Source organism: Mesoplodon mirus (genome assembly GCF_964341445.2).
Source record: "Mesoplodon mirus genome assembly, chromosome: 1".
In the NCBI taxonomy this organism is placed as follows: domain Eukaryota; kingdom Metazoa; phylum Chordata; class Mammalia; order Artiodactyla; family Ziphiidae; genus Mesoplodon; species Mesoplodon mirus.
The window spans coordinates 195,899,318-195,924,258 of record NC_138976.1 but is presented as its reverse complement, the minus strand read 5'-3'; the positions used below and the strand labels follow the sequence as shown (position 1 = coordinate 195,924,258).

The window sequence follows — 24,941 nt, the reverse complement described above, 5'->3', positions numbered from 1 at the left end:
TTCTGGCCATGCAGATATCTTCTGTGTGAAAAATATGCTACCTCAAAGATGTTTTCAAAAACTTCACCACCACTCCCCATTTATACGTTGTAGTTATGTGCAAATACTGTGGCTGCCAGCATTTCACAGAGAAAAGAAAGTTCAGTGATGTTTCTGACTTTAACTTTTTAGAGAAGGTGTATACTTAACACTGCCTACATTTGTATAGGTTGCACATTGCACAAAATTTCTGATTATTGCTTTAGGTTATAATACAATGTACTCTCACCTATACCAGGATTGAAAACTTTAAGCAAAATTTTCTGGACTGGCCAATACAACCCCCCAAAAATAGTCTTCAGGCTGAATTAGGAGAAAAGTCCTTCACTATGTTTAGGTTGGGAGGAAGCATGACCTAAATTTTGATTTCAAATACTCGGGGTTTTGGGTGATGGTTTTACTGGGGACAATTAGAATTGAACTATGTAGACATGTTTCTTGAAGCCAAGTTTTACCTTTAAGGCTTTCATATTGCAGCTTGTGAGGCTCCAAGCAGCAATTGGCTACTTTGGGTCATTCACACAATGATTCAGAGTCATATATAAACCATAAAACCCTTTATAAGAAATCAGAATCTGTTTTAAAAATTAATTATATGAACTAAACATATATAGAAAGAAATTGAAGCTTGAATATATTGAAGAAGCAAAAATTAAAGACATACCTATAACTGCCCTTTATCCTTAGTTGTTTACAATCACAGCAAATCAAAGTGTGACATGTTTAAGAGAAAGGTAATTAAGTTCTAAGGCTTTGTCATCTTATCACTTTTAAAAATACAAGATCTGAGTAAATGAAAGGAAAATAGAGAGGGTTGTTAAAGAGCTGAGTCATAGAGTGGAATAGAGAACAAGCGGAAGTGGAAGAGGCAAGAAAGCATACACAGGCTGGGTTTGAAGAGAGTTGGGAATGCTGGTTATAATAGATGGTCTCTGATTTGCTTACCGGATCTACTCGCCATCCTTCTTAACCCTGCTTCGTGATTCCAGGAGGCTGATCTTTATCAGCTTCATGGACCAGTCTCTCTGTGTCTTCAGGTTGGGTTTGGTTAATATGAACTACTGATAAGTGATTAGAAGTCAGGAGGAAAGAAGGCAAGGGTATTTATTTCCATGATCTGCCCCCTTCCAAACTTTAGGTTGGCAGTGGATGCCATTTTCTAAGGTTACATCTCTTGTTGGGTGGGCTTCTCCTATAACTCGAAGACATTCTGGGTTGCAGGAACTGCTATCTCTCTATGCCCCTTCAAACCTAGTGGTTATAATACTGGTTTCTCACAGCTGCTAGCCGCAGGGTACTTCATCATCTCTTGGTTTCCCTTCATTCTTTACACACTTTAGTCTCTTCATTAAATGCTATTCCATCACTCTTTTAAAGTGTGCCATCAGTTTTTAGCTAGAACTGACTGATACATTGGTAGTGGGGAATAGGAGAAACGTTAAGGTAGTGTTAGGGAGGTGGGATAAACTGCTGTGGAGAGAGATAGGAAGAGAAGGGTTTCAAAGCTTTTTATGGCATTCTAGGAATGTAACATGACTTCTTTATGTGAATGACTCTAAGGTAGTCTTAAATGGCTTCTTAATTATTGATATTTGGTTGGGTTTCTGTTTCTTTGCATGCACAACCAGGATTGAACAGGGCTAAGAGATGTCTGGGATTTACATGACGAGATAATACTACTAGGATCTATCTAGATTCATTATATCATATTAAGGCATTTCTCCCATGGAATCAGGAACATCCCAACCCAGTGCACATGCTAAGCTTTTATTGAAATTCAGTGAACTGCTATGGTGTGAAATTAATTTTTATTGTCAGTCCCCTGCGTCGGCAGGCCGACTCTCAAGCCCTGCGCCACCAGGGAAGCCCTATAACACTTTATATAGCTGAGAATTCAGATCTCAATCAGGATTTTCACTCTCATTGGAATCCACTACTTCCCCACGACAAATCGGACAGGTAGAGTTCTCAGACAGCCAGCGATCAATGCAGTGAATGTGATATTCATGGGAGCAAGGTAGTATGCGAAGCTTGCTGTTTTCTGTGTAGTCTGTAAGGCAAATGCTACAGGCTTTTAGTGCATCATTTTCACCAAAAGATCTTACAGCCAAATTGTCAATCTGTGCTTTGGTGAGTCCTGTAGTTTGGTATATATCATCTTCATTTAAGAGGAAAAACTGTTGCAGATTATGGGAGGACCCAGAGTCACTTTCATCAGAAATTATTAGGATAATTTGTCTACCCCCTTGGCTGGTCTCTGATGATAAGTCTGATGATAAGTTTGTTTCTTCACTGCCTTCAAACATCAGTGAGCTAATTCCTGAATTTTCATCACTTGAGCTGGAACCGGAAATAGGACTAGAACTGGAACTAGACATACAATTGGGGCATGAATGACAACTCAGTGTGGAACTTGAATGAGTATCATAGCTAGCATTTGAATCAGAACCAAATATACCACTACTACTACCATTAGATGACTCTAGCCATTCCATGTTTTGACTTGGAGGTGAGACACTATGCTCTAAATTACTGTCAAGGATAATTTGTCTACCCCCTTGGCTGGTCTCTGATGATAAGTCTGATGATAAGTTTGTCTCTTCACTGCCTTCAAACATCAGTGAGCTAATTCCTGAATTTTCATCACTTGAGCTGGAACCGGAAATAGGACTAGAACTGGAACTAGACATACAATTGGGGCATGAATGACAAATCAGTGTGGAACTTGAATGGGTATCATAGCTAGCATTTGAATCAGAACCTAATATACCACTACTACTACCATTAGATGACTCTAACCATTCCATGTTTTGACTTGGAGGTGAGACACTATGCTCTAAATTACTGTCAAGGATAATTTGTCGACCCCATTGGTTGGTCTCTGATGATAAGTCTGATGATAAGTTTGTTTCTTCACTGCCTTCAAACATCAGTGAGCTAATTCCTGAATTTTCATCACTTGAGCTGGAACCGGAAATAGGACTAGAACTGGAACTAGACATACAATTGTGGCTTGAATGGCAAATCATTGTGGAACTTGAATGGGTATCATAGCTAGCATTTGAATCGGAACCAAATGTACCACTACTACTACCATTAGGTGACTCTAGCCATTCCATGTTTTGACTTGGAGGTGAGACACTATGCTCTAAATTACTGTCACTGTCCATAAGGTTACTTGAGTTACTAAATTCTGCCATTGTCTGCCTTAACGTGCTCTGAATTGGAACAGATGTTGTATCATTTAATCTAGTATTTAAAGTTCTGCAAACGGGATTTCTAATGGTATTGACATAAGCTCTCACACCTGCCTGCTCAGAATGTGAATACATATGCCTCAGTCCTCGTTCACTTTCAGAAGTGACAGTGTTGTTTGGTGTCTCAGATGTTAACTGAGTTCTACTAGCTCTGCTGTCTCTCTGAGAATATGCTCCAGAATAAACTTGTCCTACTTCAAGATTGAAGGGTATGGTTGGATATATTTCCCACATTCCCCAAGATTCACCACTGCTGGTTGTATCTGGAGAATTTTCTCCATGAACGGCATTCCTTGTTCTAGAAGTTTCAATAAGACCGCTATTTTGCAACTCAAATCCAGTCATTTGCTGTGTCAATATTTCTTGGTGCTCAGTTCTAGAAAATCTCGCATTCTCACTTAGCAGAGGCTGCTCAAAATTCTGAGAGGGTATACTATGATTAAGTCTTTGTACAATTTCCCTAAGTGAACGTGGAGGCGACCAACTTTCAATTCTTGCTCTGGTTCTCCGATACTCTGGGCTCCTACTTCTTGCTCTTCGCTGACTTGTGGTAGGTGGGAATTCCATTAATGTTTCAGTTGTATCTTGTTCAGACATAGATGGTCTTGTAAATATTGATTCAGATTGTGGACTTTCCACTTGCCTTTGGCTGTCTTCCATATTTTCTCTTCTGGAAAGTCTTGCAGATGCTACATATTCATTCTCTGCATTTGGACTCCCATTATCAAGGTTAACATTTATTTCTAAACTGAATATGAACTGATCACTTTTAGGATTAATTAGGCTCTCTTCCCTCCAAGATTGGTTTTCTCTTTGTCCACTTGTCATATTTTCAGTTTGTCCAGAACAGTTAAGCCAGTCTATTAGAGAGTCACCACTAGACACGTCATCTGAAGAGTCTCCTCTGTCTGTTCACAAAAAAAATGGGGAGGGTGCATAAAAGAACTACCAAAATTAGAACCATCATAAAATAGCACTCTGAAACTTTGTTTCAAAAACAAACAAAAAATGAGAACTTAAATACTCAGATGTTTTAAACTGATTTCACATTTATAGAGTTAATATTTTATAAACTGCACTGTGTAGATTTATACGTAAAGGTAGAAAAGTTTGGATTCCATCCAAAAAGAGTGAGCTAATCCTAGATAAACTTAGAGAATTTTTTAAAAAGGGAATCCGGAGGAAGTCTATGTTTCAGTATTTCATCATATACACAGCCCTGTGTACCACTGTCGGAGGAATGTCAAGAGACTTTTTTTTCAGTCCACTGTCAAAACACTAATGCAATTAAACAAGGTAAACACCAGTTAAGGTGCAATGCTAGTAGTTTAGTTCAATTTACATTATTGTCTAATTTTCATTAGTCTCCAACATGACTACTTGTAGGCTCTTCACTTATGTGCTTTTGATAATAGATAAGCTGTTTTAAAATATAAGGTTATTGCCCAAACATAAACAAGTTTTATAGGTTTAAAAGTGTTTGCATTTTGAATACTTCTTAATGTTACCAAGATTTTTAATTGACATTAAATTGAAGGTCAGATCAAATGAATAGACTGAACCTAGCATGGTACATATAAGACCATATTCAAGAGCCAAAGTATTATAGTATCCTCTTCATTAGACAGCAAAATCCTCTACTTCACACTGGGAGGGAGGACACCAGACCTGAGTTTCGAGCAGGGTTTCTCAGCCTTAGCACTATTGACATTTTGGTGCTGGACAATTCTTTGTTTTGGGGAGCTATCCTGTGCATTGTGGGATCTTTGGCAGCATCCCTGGCCTCTGCCCACTAGATGCTAGTAACACCCATGCCTCCCCTGTGACAACCAAAAATATCTCTAGCCATTGCCAAATGTCCCCAGGTGTTGAAGAGAGCACAATTGTCCCCAGTGGAGAATATTTCTGTTTGCTTTTTTTACATGTCTATGTAGAAAAAATAATTCAGGAAGTAGGAGGGACTTTCAGTTGAGGTAGAAAACCAAGAAAAATACAAATAGGCTACTTTGCACTGTTTCCCAATTAAAACAACCCAGATGTGATTCAGAAAAACAAACAAACAGACCTTGACATGCTCACCAAAAATCAAGTAAATGCCAGTTCTTTTTATGAGAAGTTACTTACCAAATTAATGTAAGTCACTTCTGTATAATTTACTATTTACTATTATGAAATTACTATTTCCTATTATGAAGTTCCTTATTCATCCCATCCTATTCCCTCCAAAAGCAGAATATACCTGTATTTTCATCTGAGTCTTGTGGTGCGTTTTCTTTAATTAGCTGAAGTCTTCTCAGCAACTCTTCTTCCGTACTTTCACCTGGAATGGCTAGAAGATTGTTGTCTCTCATAAGTTCGTAATCTTCTTCACTCAGGTTATTTACGAACCTGGAGAAATCTTCTTCCCGAACCAATCGGTCCGTTTGACTTATGTGTTGGGCCGAAACTCCATCTCCTTCATCGTTGGAATCCGAGTTTTCCACCTTAATAAACAAGTGGAAAATTATCTGAAATTCACGACGTGGTGTTGAAATTCACCAGTGGTCGTTTCGTTTTCTTCGCTTTCTACTTCCTGCCAGAGTGTCCGGTTCCGACTCAGTCGGATGACCCTCCGCACAGATTCCTCCCTTCTCCCTTCCCGACTCAGTTCTGTGGCCCCTGGTGACGCAACAGTTGGGAGCCGCCTCTAGCCCAGAACTTGCTAGACGTTGCCTAGGCACCCATTATCTTCCCCGCTGTTACCGAGTAGGGACTGGATTCAGGTTAGGTTTCATTTCATTCAAAACCAGCCAATGTTACTGAGGGTTTATAGTGTACCAAGCACCGTGCTTCACCTCGTTTCACCCACATGAGCCTATTCTCAGGTTTTCAGGAGGCGTTTTCAGGCTCTGATATACTCTATTTATTCGTTACATTCCATATGACTGCCTTCTTCAAAATGCCATGCCAAAGTCAGCCTAGTTCAATGCAGCAATTCTCATTTTCAGGTGCCCAGGGACCTCCGCCTTTTCTCATGAATTTCTCAAATCCTAGACTCTCACTAAGAAAGCCCACAATTTTTGATAATTTACCAGGGCCCTGGCTGAGTCTCTTTAGTGTGTCCTCTCTCTTTTAACTGTTAATGGCTTCATCTTGCATTATATGGTCCTTCAGTCTTGTTTCAAACAAACAAGAAACACCAAAACTTTGGCAGGCTTTTCTGCTCAGCCAGGGAATTCCTTCTCCACAAAAGCATCAGGTTCATTTTTGTCCTCCTTTCTCATAAATATTATAAATAGTACTTAAGCAAAACTAGCCAGAACATCACAGGAACTTTTAGGACATATACATAATAGTTACTTTGTCTGCCACAGTGAGTACTGACTTTGCTGATTTTGTCGCATGTATCACCTGAAAGGCTTGGTGAAAATAAAATAACGCTCATTTGCAATGCTATCTGGAGGAGACCTCTAATTCACTCTCAGTACACAGCTTAGAAGTTGAAGGAGCTGTGTAAATTCACAGTTGTTGTTTTGTTCACGGTCCACAGCAGGCTTTCTTCTTTGTTCTCAAGGAGATGGAAGGATGGTAACTTTACTGGTGTGACAGTGAAGAATCTAAGTCTATGTCCTGCTTTTGACATTTGTTCCATGCCTCGTTTAACTTAAGCTAGAAAAATCAATCTTTCCCCTCTGAATCAAATCTCAGCAAGTCTTTGGATGAGAACAGAATCCCCTAGACTACCCTGCCTCCTTTATGGACTTCTGAGTGTATTTGTTATCTTTTACTGAAGTTATTCTTTTCACAGGGGAACTCTGTTGTAAACTTGTTTGCTGTGCCTCAATCAAAACTAGCAGTATTATGAAAATTCAGCGTGATTTGTACTCTTGATGCAGGAAACCCTCACAATCGTTAGTGTTCTTGAGAGTGATTGATTCAGTTTAATTCAATTCAATCAATTCAAGTGTCAAGTATGTTTAGCGTTTGTTAAATGTCAGTCATATTATCAGATATTAAGATACAAAGATGAGTATATTTAAGAATCTGTTGTCATTAGAGTATAACAAACAATTGAGCTACACAGAGGTAAAATTACAGTTTTGAGGAGAAAGTGATTTGAGTGAGAGAGAAAATCGGTTTCACTGCATTTGGGTTTTAAAGGATGAATAGGAGTTTTCTAAGTGAATAAAAGGGGGAAATATTTTCAAAAGTGAGAACAGCAACTGCTAACACTCGTAAAACAACAAGGATAGTAGATTTTAATTACTAAAAAAAGACATTAGTTAAATTGGCAGAGCAAAGCCAAAAAATGGAGACCTTTATGACATGTTTAGAAGTTGGACTTTATCATTAGTGCAATGGAAAGATGTTGAAGTCTTTAGACAGTTGATGGTCAAATTTGCAATTTAGAAATAATATTGATAGTAGTGTTGAGGATGAATATGAAGGGCAACAGTTCAGATGGGAGGGTCAGAAATAGATAGAGGGCAGCCTAGGCTAGTGATGACAAGGATCTGAATCAGGGCAAAGGAATATGATTAAAATGAAGGACTTTAACAGATCTCTAGGCAGCAGAACTTACTAAACCTAGTAATATGTGGGAAAGAGGGAAAAGTGAGGAGGGGGAATATATGAGGGAAAGGCAGGGATCAGGATTACTTCTGTATTTCTGTCTTTGCTTAGTGGACAGTGGTACCAATAAGAAGTTACACCTGATTCTGAAGTTGTATGGTTTAGCTTAAGAGGGAGCATGATTGCTTATGATTAGAATAGTATGCAAGTTACCTGAAGATTCAGAAAGTCTTACAGTCTTTCCAAATTTAGGTACAGAAGCACATGAACTAATAGCCCCGGATGTTTGGTGTTCCCTGTAGTTGGCTCTCAGTGTCAATGACTCTAGCTTCCTGAACTATTTGTTCCTGGTTATGTCCCAATTCTGGTGCAAGTAACAGGGTATAGGGATCATCATCCCAGAGACCTACTTATTGACCTTGATTATTTAAATAGAAGCCACCAATATAGCTGTGCTTTACACTTAGTTCTCTCATGTCTTGACTTTCCTTCTGAATATTGCAGTGTAGGTTCAGTAGTTTTTCCTCTGGATGGCAATATTGCTGCTTTGGCCTTTGTTCTATCCCTTGTCTTGATATCAGAAGTCTTCTGAAGATGTTTTTTCTTCACTTCTCATTTCAGAGATGGGAGGTGCATCAGGAAGTCCGGAGGTTGACTAGAGCATCACTCTAAGTTGAGTTGGAGGGGAAGAGGTTGAAGATGGAAAGTGCTTACTTTCAAACAGAGTCAAGCAGTTAAAAATTTGGCCAATCCATTGTTTATGATGTGGTGAAAAAATGGGGTGTGTGTGAGCAGATTTGGCTGTTCTTTTATCCTGGTTGTAATAATGGAGTTTTGTCATCAAGAGTTTTCTTTTACTGACTCTGTCCAAAGAAGCTTCTGAACAGATTCTATGACTCAAAGGGAGACTGAAAATAAACAAGAGATAGCATTCTCCCTGAATATGGGTAAAAGGAGTTCCGTGGCTTTAGAACTATAAGAAATGATCAAGACATATATTCGAGATACCTATTGCATTATAAGAAACCATTCCAAAATGCAGTGGTAGATACAATAGAAACCATGCTGTTATAGTCAGGACTTTGTGAGCTAAGAATAAAGATAAAGAATACTGGGGATGGCTCATCTCTGCTCCATCATGACTGGGCCTCAGCTGTGGTGGCTTGAATGATTGGAGATAGATTAGACAACTTGACTGGTGTCATATGTCTGGGGCCTTGGTTCTGGCTAAGTTTTCTTTGAGTCACATCTTTTGGTGCTGAAATGTCCAACCAAGATGGCATCTTCATTCACAAATCTGGGGCTTGAGTTGGGCTGCACAGGCTGAAAAATCTGGGGCTGGTTTCCTCTCTGTCTCTGTCTTTCTCCATGAAATTTCTCGGTGTAGTTTTGGAGTCTTAGCAACCTGGATATCTCAAAGTAGTTGAACTCTTACATAGTGAGTGGCTTCACCCAAAGTAAACATCTCAAGAGACTTGGCTGGAATCTGTAAGTCTTCCTATGACTTAACCTCATAAGTGCAAGAACACCTTTGCTCTTGCATTCTGTTGATTGAATAAGCCAGTGTATCAGCCCATATTCAAGAAGTGGGACACCACATTCTACCTTTCAATAGAGAGGTAACAAAGAAAACACAATTTTAGACATCATTACACAAACGTAGTAAAATCTCAGTTAAATGAGATGCTTGAATCATGCTTGATCATTTTCGTGTGCCATTTCAATTCTGCTTTGGAGTTAGTCTAGAATATCTTCGTTTTAACTTAATAAAGAGTAATTTTAAATCAAGAAGGAAACATAATTAAAGCTTGATAAGATATTTCATATTTTTATGTTTTTTTCTTTCCCACCAGAAGGATGGGTTAAAAGCTTGAAAGCATTGATGCAGAAAAATGAATCTAAATATGCATGTCTCATGGAATCTACTGGAATTGGTTCTTTGACACAAATACTTGTTTTGAATCTAAACACGAAATTCTTGTTAATTGAAATCACACCCTTTCCACTTACATAGGCTTGACACTAGGAAATAGTTTCATCTCTTCCTTATGCTTACCTCTAATTATGGAAATAAAAATGTATTTATTTAGCAACGTCTCATCCCTCTTATGATTTCCTTTCTTCCCGGTTCTGCTCAGATTTAGACTTTTGATAGCTTTTCTATTAGTGCCGTGTCAGTGGATAGTTTGCTTCTATGCTCTCTAGTTTTGAGCCATTGTACACACTTTCTCTGATGCATGCTCCAGGTCTGTTATTCACAAGCAAGTTAGTTCATATTTCTGCACATTTGTTTATTTGTAAAGTCTTACATTCTAGATTATTGTAATAAATAAATAAACTTACATATACATAAATAATATTCTGTTTGTTACCTATATAGGTATATTTAAAGATGAATTTTACGGTTCCAAGGATGAAACAGATATCAGGTTTGTTTCTCAAAACAAATGAACACAGAGAACACAAAATGAATAAGCAACACAAAAGCTCACAATATATGAGCAAAACCAAATTAAGCAGGTCTGCCATATACAGATTCACAGGTTGTGCACTCTAAAATTCCCAGGGGGCACCATTCATGTAAAGAAGAAAGTGAATGACACTCCTATAAATATGCAGTGTACCACCTGTACAACTGAACATGCAGACACCGAAAATGAGCTTTAATGCTATCTTCTGCCTTCCTTCGACCCAGTAGGGAGAAGAGAAGAGGATAATGAACTCAGGGAGAGTAAATAGTTACTTTATTACTTGTTTTTCTCCAGGCCTAGAATTTTATATCCTCCTATTGAAGGGGGGTTGGTGATTTTGTTCAGTAGCCTGCAGACACAGGGAGGTGCACCGCCTCTTCCACCAAGTATTTACACCAGTAGGTGTAACCACAATGGCAGCGTGTGGTGTGGGTAAAAATGGTCACCTCACATCTCTGTCATGTCGACTCTCCCTTTTATGGTGCTAGTTGGGTGTTGTAGTCGCTCTTATGGAGAGTTATTGAATGGTCAGTCTGGGTTGCCTATTCAAAGAAACTCACCACATTTTCAAATTACATTACAAAAAGGCCCCTACATTTCAGGCATACCATTTTGCTTAAATTCAAACTACTGTACTATAATCAAGTTGCCTCTCTTGCTTAAGTCTCAATATCCACAAACCTCAACAAATTCAATGGACAGTAGGTTGACCAAAGGGTGAAAGTTCTTTAAAAAGTAGCATTTGTATTGGGAGCAGAGTTCGGGTTTCCTTATGGTCGGATTTCCTGGGGCCTCTTTAATATTCAGGCTAAATGCAAGCTCTTATCCACACTATTAGAATGCATCCTCTATCTTCAAACACATTTGACAACTTATTGCATATAGAATAAAGTAAAATGTGTAGTAAGTCCTTACAAAAATCACTCTAGATTTGCCAACATTACTACATTTTCATCTTTCAAACTTCAGTTTAAATGTCACTTCCATGGAAAGGTCTTCCTGACCAGTTTATCTAAAATAAAATTGTGCATGTCATGCTCTGTCACAGATGCTTATCTCTTCCTCCAATAAACTGTATACTATAAGAATAGTGATCTTTATAGCTCATCCTGTGTTTTCCATCTATTCAGTTCCTTAAAGTAGATACTAAATGAATATGCGTTGGAGAGTGAAATAAGTAAAGTAAGGAAGAAAGGCCAGAGGGAGGAAGGGAGGAAGGAAGGGCCTCTGGCAATGATTCTCTCTCCATCTTTTTTCATTCTGGCTGCTGTAACAAAATGCCACAGACTGGGTAGCTTATAAAAAACAGAACTTTATTTTGTAATGTTATGGAGGCCTGAAGTCCAAGATCAAGATAGCAGCATGGTCTCATTCTGGTGAAAGCCCTCTTCCTGATTCATAGCCAGAACCTTCTTGCTGTGTCCTCACATGGTGTAAGGGGGCTAGTGAGCTCTCTGGAGCCTCTTTTAAAAGACATTGATCCCATTCATGAAGGAATTTGTGGAATCTAAAAAATACAACCAACAAGTGAATATAACGAGAAAGAAACAGACTTACAGATGTGGTGAACAAACTGGTGGTTACCTGTGGGGAGAGGGAAGGGGAGAGGGTAGGGGATTAAGAGGTACAAACTATTATGTATAAAATAAGCTACAAGGATATACTGTACAGCACAGGGACTATAGCTAATATTTTATGATAACTATAAATGGAGTATAACCTTTAAAAATCGCAAATGACTATATTGTACAGCTGTAGCTTATATTGTATACCAACTATATTTCAATGAAAATAATAATAATAGTCACAAAAAATCTGAAATAAAAGGCATTAATCCCATTCATGAGGGTGCCACCCTCATGACCTAATCACCTTCCAAGGTGATTGCTAGTCACTAGGGTGATTCCTTCCCTAGTTCATATCGAACCTCTCTGCAATATCTGTACCCTTCTAGTCCTGTATTAAATACACTGCCCTTCAAGATGGCCTGTAAAACTCCTGTTTGCATAAATATTTGCCATTTTTCATCTTCCTGCTTCCTCTTAGACTCTTAAATAGAACAATGTGTGCACTTGCCTTCTACTAGATTGTAAACTGTAGTGATGCAAGAAGTAGGCATCATTATGTGCCCCTCTAATGCCTAACACCAAATGTTATGCACAGTTAGAAACTCAATAAATACCGGATTAGTTGAACTATGGTCCTACTATATAGTGAAAAATTCAAAGGCTATTGAATTGGATTCTGATCTCCCCCGCTCATGAGCTGTGTGACATTGGGTAAGTTATTTAATCTCTCAGTTTTAGTTTCATTATTTGTAAAAGTCAATGATAACTAAATGGGTTGTAGTAAACTTTAGTGACATTCTATGTAAAATAAAGTAAATGTGATACTATATGTAAAGGTGTCTCCTGCTTAAGGTCAGGAATCCATTTGTAAAAATCAAGCCATTTTTGTTAAAATGTAACGAGGAAAAAATTTCCTATTATTTTAATGGAAACCTTTAATATGTTTTATATGTTTGCCCAACAACCCCAACAAATTTCCTGATACACAATGAAACAAAAGAAACAAAAAATTGTTGATATAGATATTTAAAATCATGATATCCTAATCACCTAATAATTAATATGGTTTTAACAAACATTGCTTTGCAGTAACATGGCCTCTCTTAACCCCAGTAACATCAGAGTTGCACATCCTCTTCTGTGACACTTTGCAGGCTTTTCAAAATGTCTACACAGGAATCTGAAGTTTTACCCAATGTATTTGGAATGTAACTCAAATTTTCTCCAACCACTGTGTTCTTATAAAAGTTACCTTGAGTTTGCAGATGCAGATATGTTTTATTGCTGTATAATCACTGGCTGAAGAATATTTGATTGAGAACTAATTAAATTCTCTGTAGTGTAAGTATTAAAGCAAAGAGCTCTTCTAACAGGGAAGTAATAGGAGATATTTTGTGTGTTATATCTTCATATAGGATTGCTAAACAGTGTTGTTCTTAATAAATGTTATTTTCTAACTTCCTTCCATTATGAATCAAATTAATTCTAAACCCAAGATTTAATTTAGTCTTCATTTCTCAAATTCAGTTAAAACATTCATTTTTGGGGTTTTAAGAATTTAATTCAGTTATGCAAAAATATATCTAGGGGTTTATTTTATTTTTTAGTTTTAATTTAATTTAATTTCTTTCTTGAAGTATAGTTCATTTACAATATTGTATAAGTTTCTGGTATACAGCAAAGTGATTCAGTTATATATATATATATATATATATATATATATATATATATATATATATATATATATATATATACACATGTATATTCTTTTTCAGATTCTTTTCCCTTATAGGTTATTACAAAATATTGAATATAGTTCCCTATGCTATACAGGAAGTCCTTGTTGGTTTTCGATTTTATTTTATTTTATTTTATTTTATTTTTATTTTTTATTTTTTAGCAGTATGTGGGCCTCTCACTGTTGTGGCCTCTCCTGTTGTGGATGTGCAGGCTCAGTGGCCACGGCTCACGGGCCCAACCACTCTGCAGCATGTGGGATCCTCCTGGACTGGGGCACGAACCCGTGTCCCCTGCATTGGCAGGCGGACTCCCAACCAGTGCGCCACCAGGGAAGCCCTCGATTTTATATGTAGTTGTGTTTATATGTTAATCCCAAACTCCTAATTTATCCCTCACCCCCTTTCCCTTTGCTAACCATAAGTTTGTTTTCTATGTCTGTGGGTCTATTTCTGTTTCATATATAAGTTCATTTGTATAATTTTTTTTAGATTCCACATATAAGTGATATCATATTATATTTGTCTTTCTTTCTTTTTTTTTTTTTTGTGGTACGCGGGCCTCTCACTGCTCTGTCCTCTCCTGCCGTGGAGCACAGGCTCTGGACGCTCAGGCTCAGCGGCCATGGCTCACGGGCCCAGCCGCTCCACGGCATGTGGGATCCTCCCGGACCAGGGCACAAACCCGTGTCCCCTGCATCGGCAGACGGACTCTCAACCACTGCGCCACCAGGGAAGCCCCTATATTTGTCTTTCTGTGTCTGGCTTACTTCACTTAGTATGATAGGTCCATACATCTTGCTGCAAATGACATTATTTCATTCTTTCTTATGGCTGAGTAATATTCCATTGTGTGTGTATGTGTGTGTGTGTGTGTGTGTGTGTGTGTGTGTGTGTATATATATATATATATATATATATATATATATATATATATATGACACGTTTTCTTTATCCATTCATCTGTTGGTGGGCATTTAGGTTGCTTCCATGTCTTGGCTATTGTAAATAGTTCTACAGTGAACATTGGGGTGCATGTATCTTTTCAAATTATGATTTTCTCCTAGGGCTTTATTGATAATGACATACACTCTAGCCCACCTACCTCACTTGTATTTCCATATATCCTGAGTGAGTCAGTCTCTTTCTTTTGGCTTTTTAAGAAATCTGGATGCTTTCTAGATAATAGTTATCTCCATATGCACATCTGAACCATTTGCATGGCTTCTTTGTAAGTTTATTATTAGGGAAGCTTAGAATAATTTCATAACAACATAGAAAGTGATTGTATACAAACTTTATTTTAACTGTGGACTACCCCCACTCCTACCCCAAATACTCATAGACTGAAAGGTCATCAGAGATGAGCTTGTCTTTGGGAATTGGAGCGTGGAAATCAGAGAAAGGAAGGAAATCACGGAACTACTTCAGTTGGAGATGAAGGAGTGGGTAAATGCCCTTTTCTTGGAAAAAAGATGAATTTCCTACTAGAGGAGAAATCTCTTAAAATATTCAGCTGCACCAGTGATTAACTCTGTTGCAAATTTATTTGCATTCGGCAGGTACTGCAGGGAACAACTAGTGTGTATGCCTTGGCATAGTAAAAAAAAAATTATGTAGACAGAAAGTATATTTCATTTATCTAGTTATTGAATAGCCTGAAATATAGAGCAGTCGAATACTATTTGTAATTTGCGTGAGTGTGTGTGTGTGTGTGAGAGTGAGCAAAGCTATGTTTGACACTAACATCCATTTTTTCTGACTTAAGAACAATAGTTTAATAGATAATTGTTGTTTAAAGAACTGATTGATGCCAGACAGGAAGTTCCCCTCATATTGATTATGTGTAAAAATGCCTAGGAGGGCTTGGGACTGACAGAAACCATCAGTAAACTTCAAAACTCAAACGAGAATTTAGTTGACGGCAGGGTGTTCAGTACAGAAAATAGTTTCAGCACTGACACTGTCTTCTAAGGATCAGTATCTATCCATCTGTATAATAGATATCTGTGCGAAAGACAGTGTGGTATGGTGGAATGAAAACTGAACTTGTAATTGGAATATGGGGATTAGGTTCCAGCTGAGTTCTTTCTCCTGGTGCTATCTTGGAGAGTTACACCTCTAAGAATAACATTCTTTGTTTTTAAACTATGTCTAAGGATCTTTTGGGCTCTATATTTCTATGAAACTCTGATCCTATTTTATCATTGTAGGGGTACTGTGTGTTGGAAGATAGCTAGATAGATCAATGGATGCATATATGGGTGGGTGGAAAGATAAGTGAGTACATACACACACATATACATATACATACATATGTATGCACAATATATACATATAAAAATATATACTTATATATATAGGACTATATATGTGTGTGTGTAACACCTACAGGTTATTTCCATGCATATGTGTCTACATAGAGTGACATCACAAATTCTGGCCATGGTTTTCCTTTTCATTGGCAAATATGACAATAAATCATCTATCATCTATTATTAAAGAGGTAAGACCTCTTAACAGCAAATGGGTCTTGAAAGAGATTTTAACATTGTGAAAGATACGTTAAAATAATCCACAAATATTCATATGCATGTATTGTGAAAATGCTTCTTAGTGGATACAAATGTAAAAGGTGAATAATAAAAGTATCATGAATTCTTTATTCTTCATCGATAAAGAATTCCAATATTGAAAATTTATTGGGCAGTACTAAATAAGTGAGTATCAGGAGTCTGATCTTGCCAAAATCATAACTTTAACTTTTGATGTATAGTATAAATACTATTAGCAGAAACATATTTTTCTAGCAATGACCTTAATAAAAATAAAGCTCCTGTAAATAACACACAGTGAAATCTACATTTTACTCCGTTAATCAACATGTTTAGGTTCATGGGACACTAAAGACCACAGTCATCAATATTACAGAGCATTTTATTAAGTATACATTATTACACCGTAAGTGGGTAGACATTTAGATCTGTATTCTACACAGACTGAGTGCATTTCTGCGGCATAGTTGTCTTTAGTTGAGTGGAATAGGCCCATCGGTGAGAGGTCACAAGTAATCAGCTATCTATATATACTTGGAAGTTTAGAAATAGTTGAGTTTATTTATTTATTTTACTTTAAATGTGTACAGTTTATTATATATCAATTACACCTCACTAAAGCTAAATAATTGAGTTTTCTTGGGATTAGAGACAATGTTTTGAGATGGAGAGAGAATTATCTTAGAGAGTAAATGAAGAGTTGGGATAAATGATCATTTTCTCTGGAAGGAAAAGGGTTTATAATAGGAACCCCTAAGAAGGCATATTGAACTGGCCTTATTTAACATTTTTTTCAAGGGATCAAGATAAGAAGTACCGTGGGAGAATTTCCAAATTTGTGCACAGAACTAAGTTCTTCCAGGTAATAAAAAGATCATCAAAGTAGGATGAACAGGAGTTGAAATGAGCAGAGGAGCTCTAATGAGAGCAGGGAGAAACAGTTCAGGTAAAATCATTGAAACTCTTCTATGAGATGGAAGCCTCTGAGAACTGATTATCACTGCAGAAGAAAGCCTAAGGACTCTGTTGCCTGAAGGTTCAGTCTAAGATTATGACCAGGAAACCAACACTGACCAAATTTGTTGGACATTATCACAAAGGATATTGGAAACAAAGTGAAAGGTATTGTCTTACCCTTGGACAAAATAGAAATTTGTTTGAACCTAGAAGTTCTTAGGAAGTTTTGATAAGTACACCTTAAAATACAGAGGGAAGCAAAAACCATCGATGGAGAGGAGGAACTTCCGTTTGAGAATAGGCGGTTGGAAGAACTCCTCAGTCTGGAAGACACGATGTGGGAGTGGGAGGGAATCTGAGTAGCTCATGTAACGTGTGTATAGATTATTCACTAAATCTTGAGTTAGCTCTTAAGATTGGGAAGAAGCAGCATTAGGGAAAAATAAAGCAAGCTGTCCTCCACATCCTAAGACATGGTACCAACTGAGACTATAAATCTGCAGGTCCAGATTCATTCACAGATGGTAGGCTGATGGGAAGCTGTTAGCCAGAGTTAGGGGGGTAGGGAGCAAATCCCCAACTTCAGATGCTGTAGAGGGTAACGATCTGCCTCTCTCATGCAGGGGGGAGATGGAATTCTCAGCTCAATGCCTCAGGACTCCGGTCCATTATCATGGCTGTTCTAATCTGTTTCTGAAGTGGTCTTTTCTACAGCATTTGAAGAAGTGACTGCATTATCCTGAACATTTTTATCAAGTAACAAATCAGCTGATATAAATGCATAAAGTTGGCTGAAAGCAGGCCAGGATTTCAAAGCCCCTTCGGCATGTCTAGGTTGGGCACACGTCACGGAGCCTAAGAGTTTATTTAGATGGGGAGTCTTAAAAGCTGCAAATAAAAGTGACCATAAAATCATCAAACTTTAAAGTTGGAAAAAGCCTCATGCTTTTTCAAATGTAGAAAAGCATTAACTGAGTCATTAAATGAGCTTTTAAAAAAGCCTCCTGGCAAGAGAGTGACAGATATAGAAATTTAAACCCATGCCTCTGGGGCCAATGCTCTTTCTATCACAAAATGTTTCTCCCTAACATTTGAGGAATCAGAACATACACACACAAACACACACACACACACACACATAACGTTAAGACCCAGGGGTCACTCTTCAACTTGCTTTCAACCATATGGAAACTTTATGGATTGAGTCTTTCAGATATTATTTCAGAGCAGATAAGCCAAACGCTATTTCTCTCACCTGGCTCCCAGCACTGTTCAGTCTTCTCCAACTGGGTATAATTATTCACTAGGGATCTCACCTATTGTTCAACACTCAAACTTGTGATGGCCATGCTGTGGACTCCATTGTCTTGAGAGGAAAGCTTACACACCAAAACATTTGGGTGGGTGAAAGGAACACAGGAGAGGAGACTAGAGGAAAGGTATCAGTGAATATGTAGTGAGTTGTTGCTTTTCTACCTTGATTATACCTGAATTTTTATTTATTTTTATTAACATGAGCTTGCACTACATGCTTGATGTATGACACACGCAGACTCCCTTAACTTAGAACATAATTGTGGCACATGTATCTCCAGCTACAAATATAGATACCAAAGAGCCTAAGGAGCTCTGAGAGTCATATACCTTCATTTATTTTTTTGAGTTTTTATTTTTTTGGGAGAATTGAAGAGAAATAAAAGCTAAAAAAATATCCCTTATTCACCTGGCAATTTCTTTTCATCTTCCTTTTCTCAGGTAACATCTCCTCTAGGAATCCTCCCATACCCAGGAAAAGATAGTTTCTCCTGCTCTTTACAATCAAAACCCCCTGGGCAACCCTTTCTCATATCTTTTATAGCAGAGTGTTGAATTGTGGATTTACTTGTCTGAATCTTCTTTAACCTGTGAGAAAATTGAGTGCAGGGGCTGAATCTTCCAACAGTGTATCTTCCAGTGTCGAGCACAAAAGTGTCAACTAACATGTAGCTTTAAAAGAAAGTATCTTGTATATATTGTAAGTGTTCAGTATATTTGTACATCAAATACATGAAATAATCAAGGCTAAGAAATATGATAGGAAAAAATTAATGTTAAGGAGGATTTATAAATGAGTAGAAAGGGGATTTTAGGGAAGAAATCATGATTTAAGATTATTAGTTTTGTTAACCTGGTATAGGTTGAGGATTGCTATAGAAGAAAAGGCAGTTCAGTACTTTGAAAATGTGTGAAGTCTATATTCATTAGTTCATCAGATAAAATAAGGTGGTATGCCCATAGCTGCTCATCTTTCAAATTTTTTCATAAATGTCAACTTGTTGAAAATATTTTTGAAACTAATTTTTCTTTACCTTTTAAATCCTCTTGGAATTAAACGTGGTGATTTACCACTAAGACCTTCAAGATGTATTTATTTATTTAGGCCACCGTAATAAATGTCAGAGAGAGTCTTTGTACAGAGATGCATTTTAAAAAACACAGTTAATCACCCAAAAGTAATTTATAAAGCAATTCAAATTTTAACCATTACTCATAAAAAAAAGGGGAAAGGAATTAAATTCATAAAAAGTTGAACATTCTTAAATCTTCATCCCCCTACTCAATTTTCTTGTACTTCAGTGCTGCAGAATCTCTAATACAGAAATCCCCAATTATATCCAGCACTTTTTGGCTTTTCCCTTTTCTTTACAAAGCCGCCATTATTTTCTTTTTCTTTTTTTTAAACATCTTTACTGGAGTATAATTGCTTTACAATGGTGTGTTAGTTTCTGCTGTATAACAAAGTGAATCAGCTATATGTATGCATATATCCCCATATTCCCTCCCTCTTGCATCTCCCTCCCACCCTCCCTATTCCACCCCTCTAGTTGGTCACAAAGCACCCAGCTGATCTCCCTGTGCTATGCAGCTGCTTCCCACTAGCTCTCTATTTTTTTATATTTGGTAGTGTATATATGTCCATGCTACTCTCTCACATCGTCCCAGCCTAACCTTCCCCCTTCCTTGTGTCCTCAAGTCCATTCTCTATGTCTTTGTGTTTATATCTGTCCTGCTCCTAGGTTCTTCAGAACCTTTTGGGTTTTTTTTAGATTCCATGTATATGTGTTAGCATACAGTATTTGTTTTTCTCTTTCTGACTTACTTCACTCTGTATGACAGACTCTAGGTCCATCCAACTCACTACAAATAACTCAATTTCGTTTCCTTTTATGGCTGAGTAGTATTTCATTGTATATATGTGCCACACCTTCTTTATCCATTCATCTGTTGATGGACATTTAGGTTGCTTCCATGTCCTGGCTATTGTAAATACAGCTGCAATGAACATTGTGGTCCATGACTCTTTTTGAATTATGGCTTTCTCAGTGTATATGCCCAGTAGTGAGATTGCTGGGTCGTATGGTAGTTCTCTTTTTCAGTTTTTTAAGGAACCTCCATACTGTTCTCCATAGTGGCTATACCAATTTACAGTCCCACCAACAGTGTAGGAGGGTTCCCTTTTCTCCACACCCTCTCCAGCATTTCTTGTTTCTAGATTTCTTGATGATGGCCATTCTGACCGGTGTGAGGTGATACCTCACTGTGGTTTTGATTTGCATTTCTCTAATGATTAGTGATGCTGAGCATCCTTTCATGTGTTTGTTGGCAATCTGTATGTCTTCTTTGGAGAAATGTCTATTTAGGGCTTCTGCCCATTTTTGGATTGGGTTGTTTGTTTTTCTGATATTGAGCTGCATGAGCTGTTTATAAATTTTGGAGATGAATCCTTTGTCAGTTGCTTCATTTGCAAATATTTTCTCCCATTCTGAGGGTTGTCTTTTCGTCTTGTTTATGGTCTCCATTGCTGTGCAAAAGCCCCATAGCAGTACTGTGAGTGTCACTGAAGCAAACTTGAGTCCACTTATCCACATGCAGTAAACCCAATCTACTGACACTGGGTTGTGGTGAAAGAAAGTGCCGTTTTTATTGTAAGGTGCCATACAAACAGTCCGGGACAACTAGTACTCAAAAAGCCTCATTTTCCTGATGGGTTTCAGCAAAGTGTTTTTAAAGGCAAGGTGAGGGAGGGGAGTCCCAAGGTATGTGATCAGTTTGTGCACAGCTCTCTGTTTGGTTGATGGTGAGGTTACAGGACAGTGTCCCAGGGGTTAAGGTCATCAATTCTTTGGCTCCAGTAGGCCTGGGGGCTATGTGCGTATGGTCATTAAGTAGTTAACCTTCCATTTGGTGGGGGTTTTAGCATCTGTAAAGCAGGAAATGTGCATCAAATACTGTGATCTATGTACTTCAGAGAGGAGCTAAAGTAGAGGATATGGGGGAGGGGTCTGTCCTAGGAAGGCCCCATAGGGTCCTCCTCTGTTACATGAGCCCTGATGTTCTTTCCAAAATCCTCTTAAAGTTGAGGACAGACAGATTCGGTTTCCATTTTTTGCTACCAAAAGCATCCTAACTTATACACTTGGCATAAAAATACTCTACTAATTTGGTACCTGCTCAGAGGTCTTGCTCAGGGCTGTACACAACTCCAGCATGTGTCATTCTCATTGACATTGTTATGAATGGTACCCCCTGGAGTTGTGCAGTCCCCAACTTTCATAGTTGTAAAAGGCTGTGCTGCTTTGTATCTGCTCATCTTTCCAGCTCCCCTTCAGTTGTCTTACATATGTGAGCTACAGCTGAGTCAGTTCCAACTACTTTTGCTCTCCAGAGGAACCATGGTATTACTTGGGCTTTTTGTGATCACTTTGTTCCCAATGCCAAATACAGATTCTTCACAGTTTGTTCATCTGACAAAGTCGTGTTTATTCTTTGATGGTCTTCTCAGATATCACCTTTACTATAGAACTTTTCTTGTCACATTATTTTCCTGCCATAGACCTTAGGCACTCATAGTAAATGACTTTATCAAATGTAAACATAGCACTCTGTGTACATTTCTATCAATGCATCTCATGATGGTTTTATGTTAGTCTTCTGTACTGACCTATGTGCTTTTTGAGCAAACAGATTTTTCTAATTGTGGCCTAGTAGAGGAAACCCTAGCACACAGCAGATGCTTAAAGGACTCTCTCTTTGTGGACTGTTTAATGTGTTCATTAACACTCATAATTCACTGAATGAACCAAATCATTTAATATTTACAGTTTTCCACAGCAAGATCTTTTTCGACCCACCGCCTAGAGTAATGAAAATAAAAACAAAAATAAATAAATGGGACCTAATGAAACTTAAAAGCTTTTGCACAGCAAAGGAAACCATAAACAAAATGAAAAGACACCCTCAGAATGGGAGAAAATATTTGCAAACAACACAACTGACAAGGGATTAATCTCCAAAAGATACAAATAGCTCATTCAGCTCAATATCAAAAAGACAAACAACCCAATCAAAAAATGGGTGGGAGACCTAAATAGACATTTCTCCAAAGAAGACATACAGGTGGCCAACAAACACATGAAAAGATGCTCAACATCACTAAGCATTAGAGAAATGCAAATCAAAATGACAGTGAGGTATCACCTCATACCAGTCAGAATGGCCATCATCAAAAAATCTACAGACAATAAATGCTGGAGAGGGTGTGGAGAAAAGGGTACCCTCCAACACTGTTGGTGGAACTGTAAATTGGTACAGCCACTATGGAGGACAGTATGGAGGTTTCTTAAAAAACTAAAGATAGAACTACCATATGACCTAGCAATCCCACTCCTGGACATATATCCAGAGAAAACCATAATTCGAAAGGATGAATGCACCCCAGTGTTCACTGCAGCACTATTTATAATAGCCAGCACGTGGAAGGAACCTAAATGTCCATCAACAGAAGAATGGATAAAGAAGACGTGGTACATAAATACAATGGAATATTACTCAGCCATAAAAAGGAATGAAATAATGCCATTTGCAGAGATATGGTTGGAGGTAGAGATTGTCATACAGAGTGAAGTAAGTCAGACAGAGAAAAACAAATATTGTATAGTACCATTTATGTGTGGAATCTAGAAAAATGGTAGAGATGAACTTATTTGCAAAGCAGAAATAGAGTCACAGATGTAGAGAACAACCTTACGGTTACCAAGGGGGGAAGGGGTGGGTGGGATGAATTGGGAGATTGGGACTGACATATATAACTACTATGTATAAAATAGGTAACTAATGAGAACCTACTGTATATCACAGGGAACTCTACTCAGTGCTCTGTGGTGACCTAAATGGGAAGGAAATCTAAAAAAGAGCAGATATATGTATATGCATGACTGATTCACTTTGCTGTACAGCAAGAAACTAACACAACATTGTAAAAGAACTATACTCCAATAAAAATCAATTAAAAATTTTAGAGTTTTCAATCCCCCATTATCACATATATCCAGATGCAGCAATATTTACTTCTTCTATCAGTTGCCAATGTCAACTTAAAAAAAAAAACCAAACAATACCAGCATAGTAAGGAGAAACTTTACTGAAAAGGTTAAGTGCGAGGAGGGGTCTATTGCAATTGGGGGAGGAGAACTATTGCATTAGGGAGAATGCTGTGACCCTAAGATCTGCAAGCCTCTCAGTGGTTAATCAAAAGGGGTTTTTCTTCTCTTGAGAGTAAGTAACAAGGGTATTAAGGGTAGGCTGTGGGAAAATGGGATAAAAGAGTAGCTTGAGTGGATGGTAGATCAGAGAATATTTTACCTTGAGGTCAGCCTGTTCTTAGGAGAGATTATATGTTGACTCAGTCTGACAGTGAGTCCGAGTTCTGGAGCCTGGAGGAAGGAGTGAAACTTTAAAGTTTAATTAATTAGCAGTTTGTTCCAATTGATTAGTAGCAATAAACACTTCAGCTGATAATTTATGAGACCAAAAAAATGGCAATTTGGAATATCTTTGTCTGGCATTGCCATCGGTAAACACGAGGAGGCATCTGTGGAAGGGTGGTTTTTAGGAATAATCTGTTTTCCACAACACAAAGGGCAGAGAGATATCTTAACTTTTGCTGTTTTCCAGGATTCGAGGGGTCAGGTGATATTCAACATTGTCACTAATAATAGTTTTCAGTGTTGAAGGACACAATTAGATTGTATAAAACTTTATTTTCTTTTCCAGTGGTCATCACACAGCCAAGCAAATGTATCCACTTGTTAAATTTAATTACCTTTTATCTTAGAGAGTTCCCCCAAATTAAATAGGTCGGAAATTTTTATAAAGAATCAAATATTGCTTTCGTGTCTGAAAAGTGTGGACTGAGTATCAAAGACTTATCAGATTCCTTTCAAGCTAAAGTCACCTTCATTCACTTGATAAGACTGTAGAGGGCACAATTGGACTGAAACAAAGCTTGAGTGAAAGAGTGTGAGAACTTTATTACACCTAGCTAATATCCAAATGTGTGCTGTCAGTGATTCATATCTGCCTTTTAGAGCAAAGGTTTTTTAAAAAATCTTCTTAAAAGAAGGTTTTCTTATTTGTCACTTTACTTTCTTTTTACTTAATCCTAACAACATTTCATGTGGGAAAATGTGTTTGAAGAGATGGAATTATAAATGAGTCCAGCATTATTGTTATAGTCCCTGTATTAAAGTGTTACTGTAAGCTAAGGCAAGGAAGTCAAAGATAGTAGATTAAGAGAAAACTGCTGGGGAAATGAGCAAGCATTATTAAAAACAAGTGACAGGTTTGTATTACTCTATTGGAAGCAGCATATAGTAGTGGAAAGACTAAGGAATTAGTTGGGCTATCCATAAGCTATTTGAAGCACAGCTTTTCCAAAGCTAAGTAAAGTTTTCTCTAATCCTCAGCTAGTTTGTGGTTTCAAAATCCT

The 24,941-nt window shown here is 37.7% G+C and overlaps 1 protein-coding gene across 1 annotated transcript in view; it reads right to left on the bottom strand.

Annotated features, from left to right (window-relative positions):
• Nucleotides 1–1,940: 1,940 nt before the first annotated feature.
• LOC309807016 (E3 ubiquitin-protein ligase RLIM-like) overlaps nucleotides 1,941–24,941 on the bottom strand; it is a gene marked incomplete at both ends in the record, with an annotated part of 156,523 nt that continues 133,522 nt past the window's right edge. Inside the window, 3 exons of the mRNA XM_082626191.1 lie at nucleotides 1,941–1,975; nucleotides 3,044–4,204; nucleotides 5,536–5,779. Of these exons, the coding sequence (XP_082482317.1) occupies nucleotides 1,941–1,975; nucleotides 3,044–4,204; nucleotides 5,536–5,779 (1,440 nt within the window). The remainder of the gene's footprint in view (nucleotides 1,976–3,043; nucleotides 4,205–5,535; nucleotides 5,780–24,941) is intronic.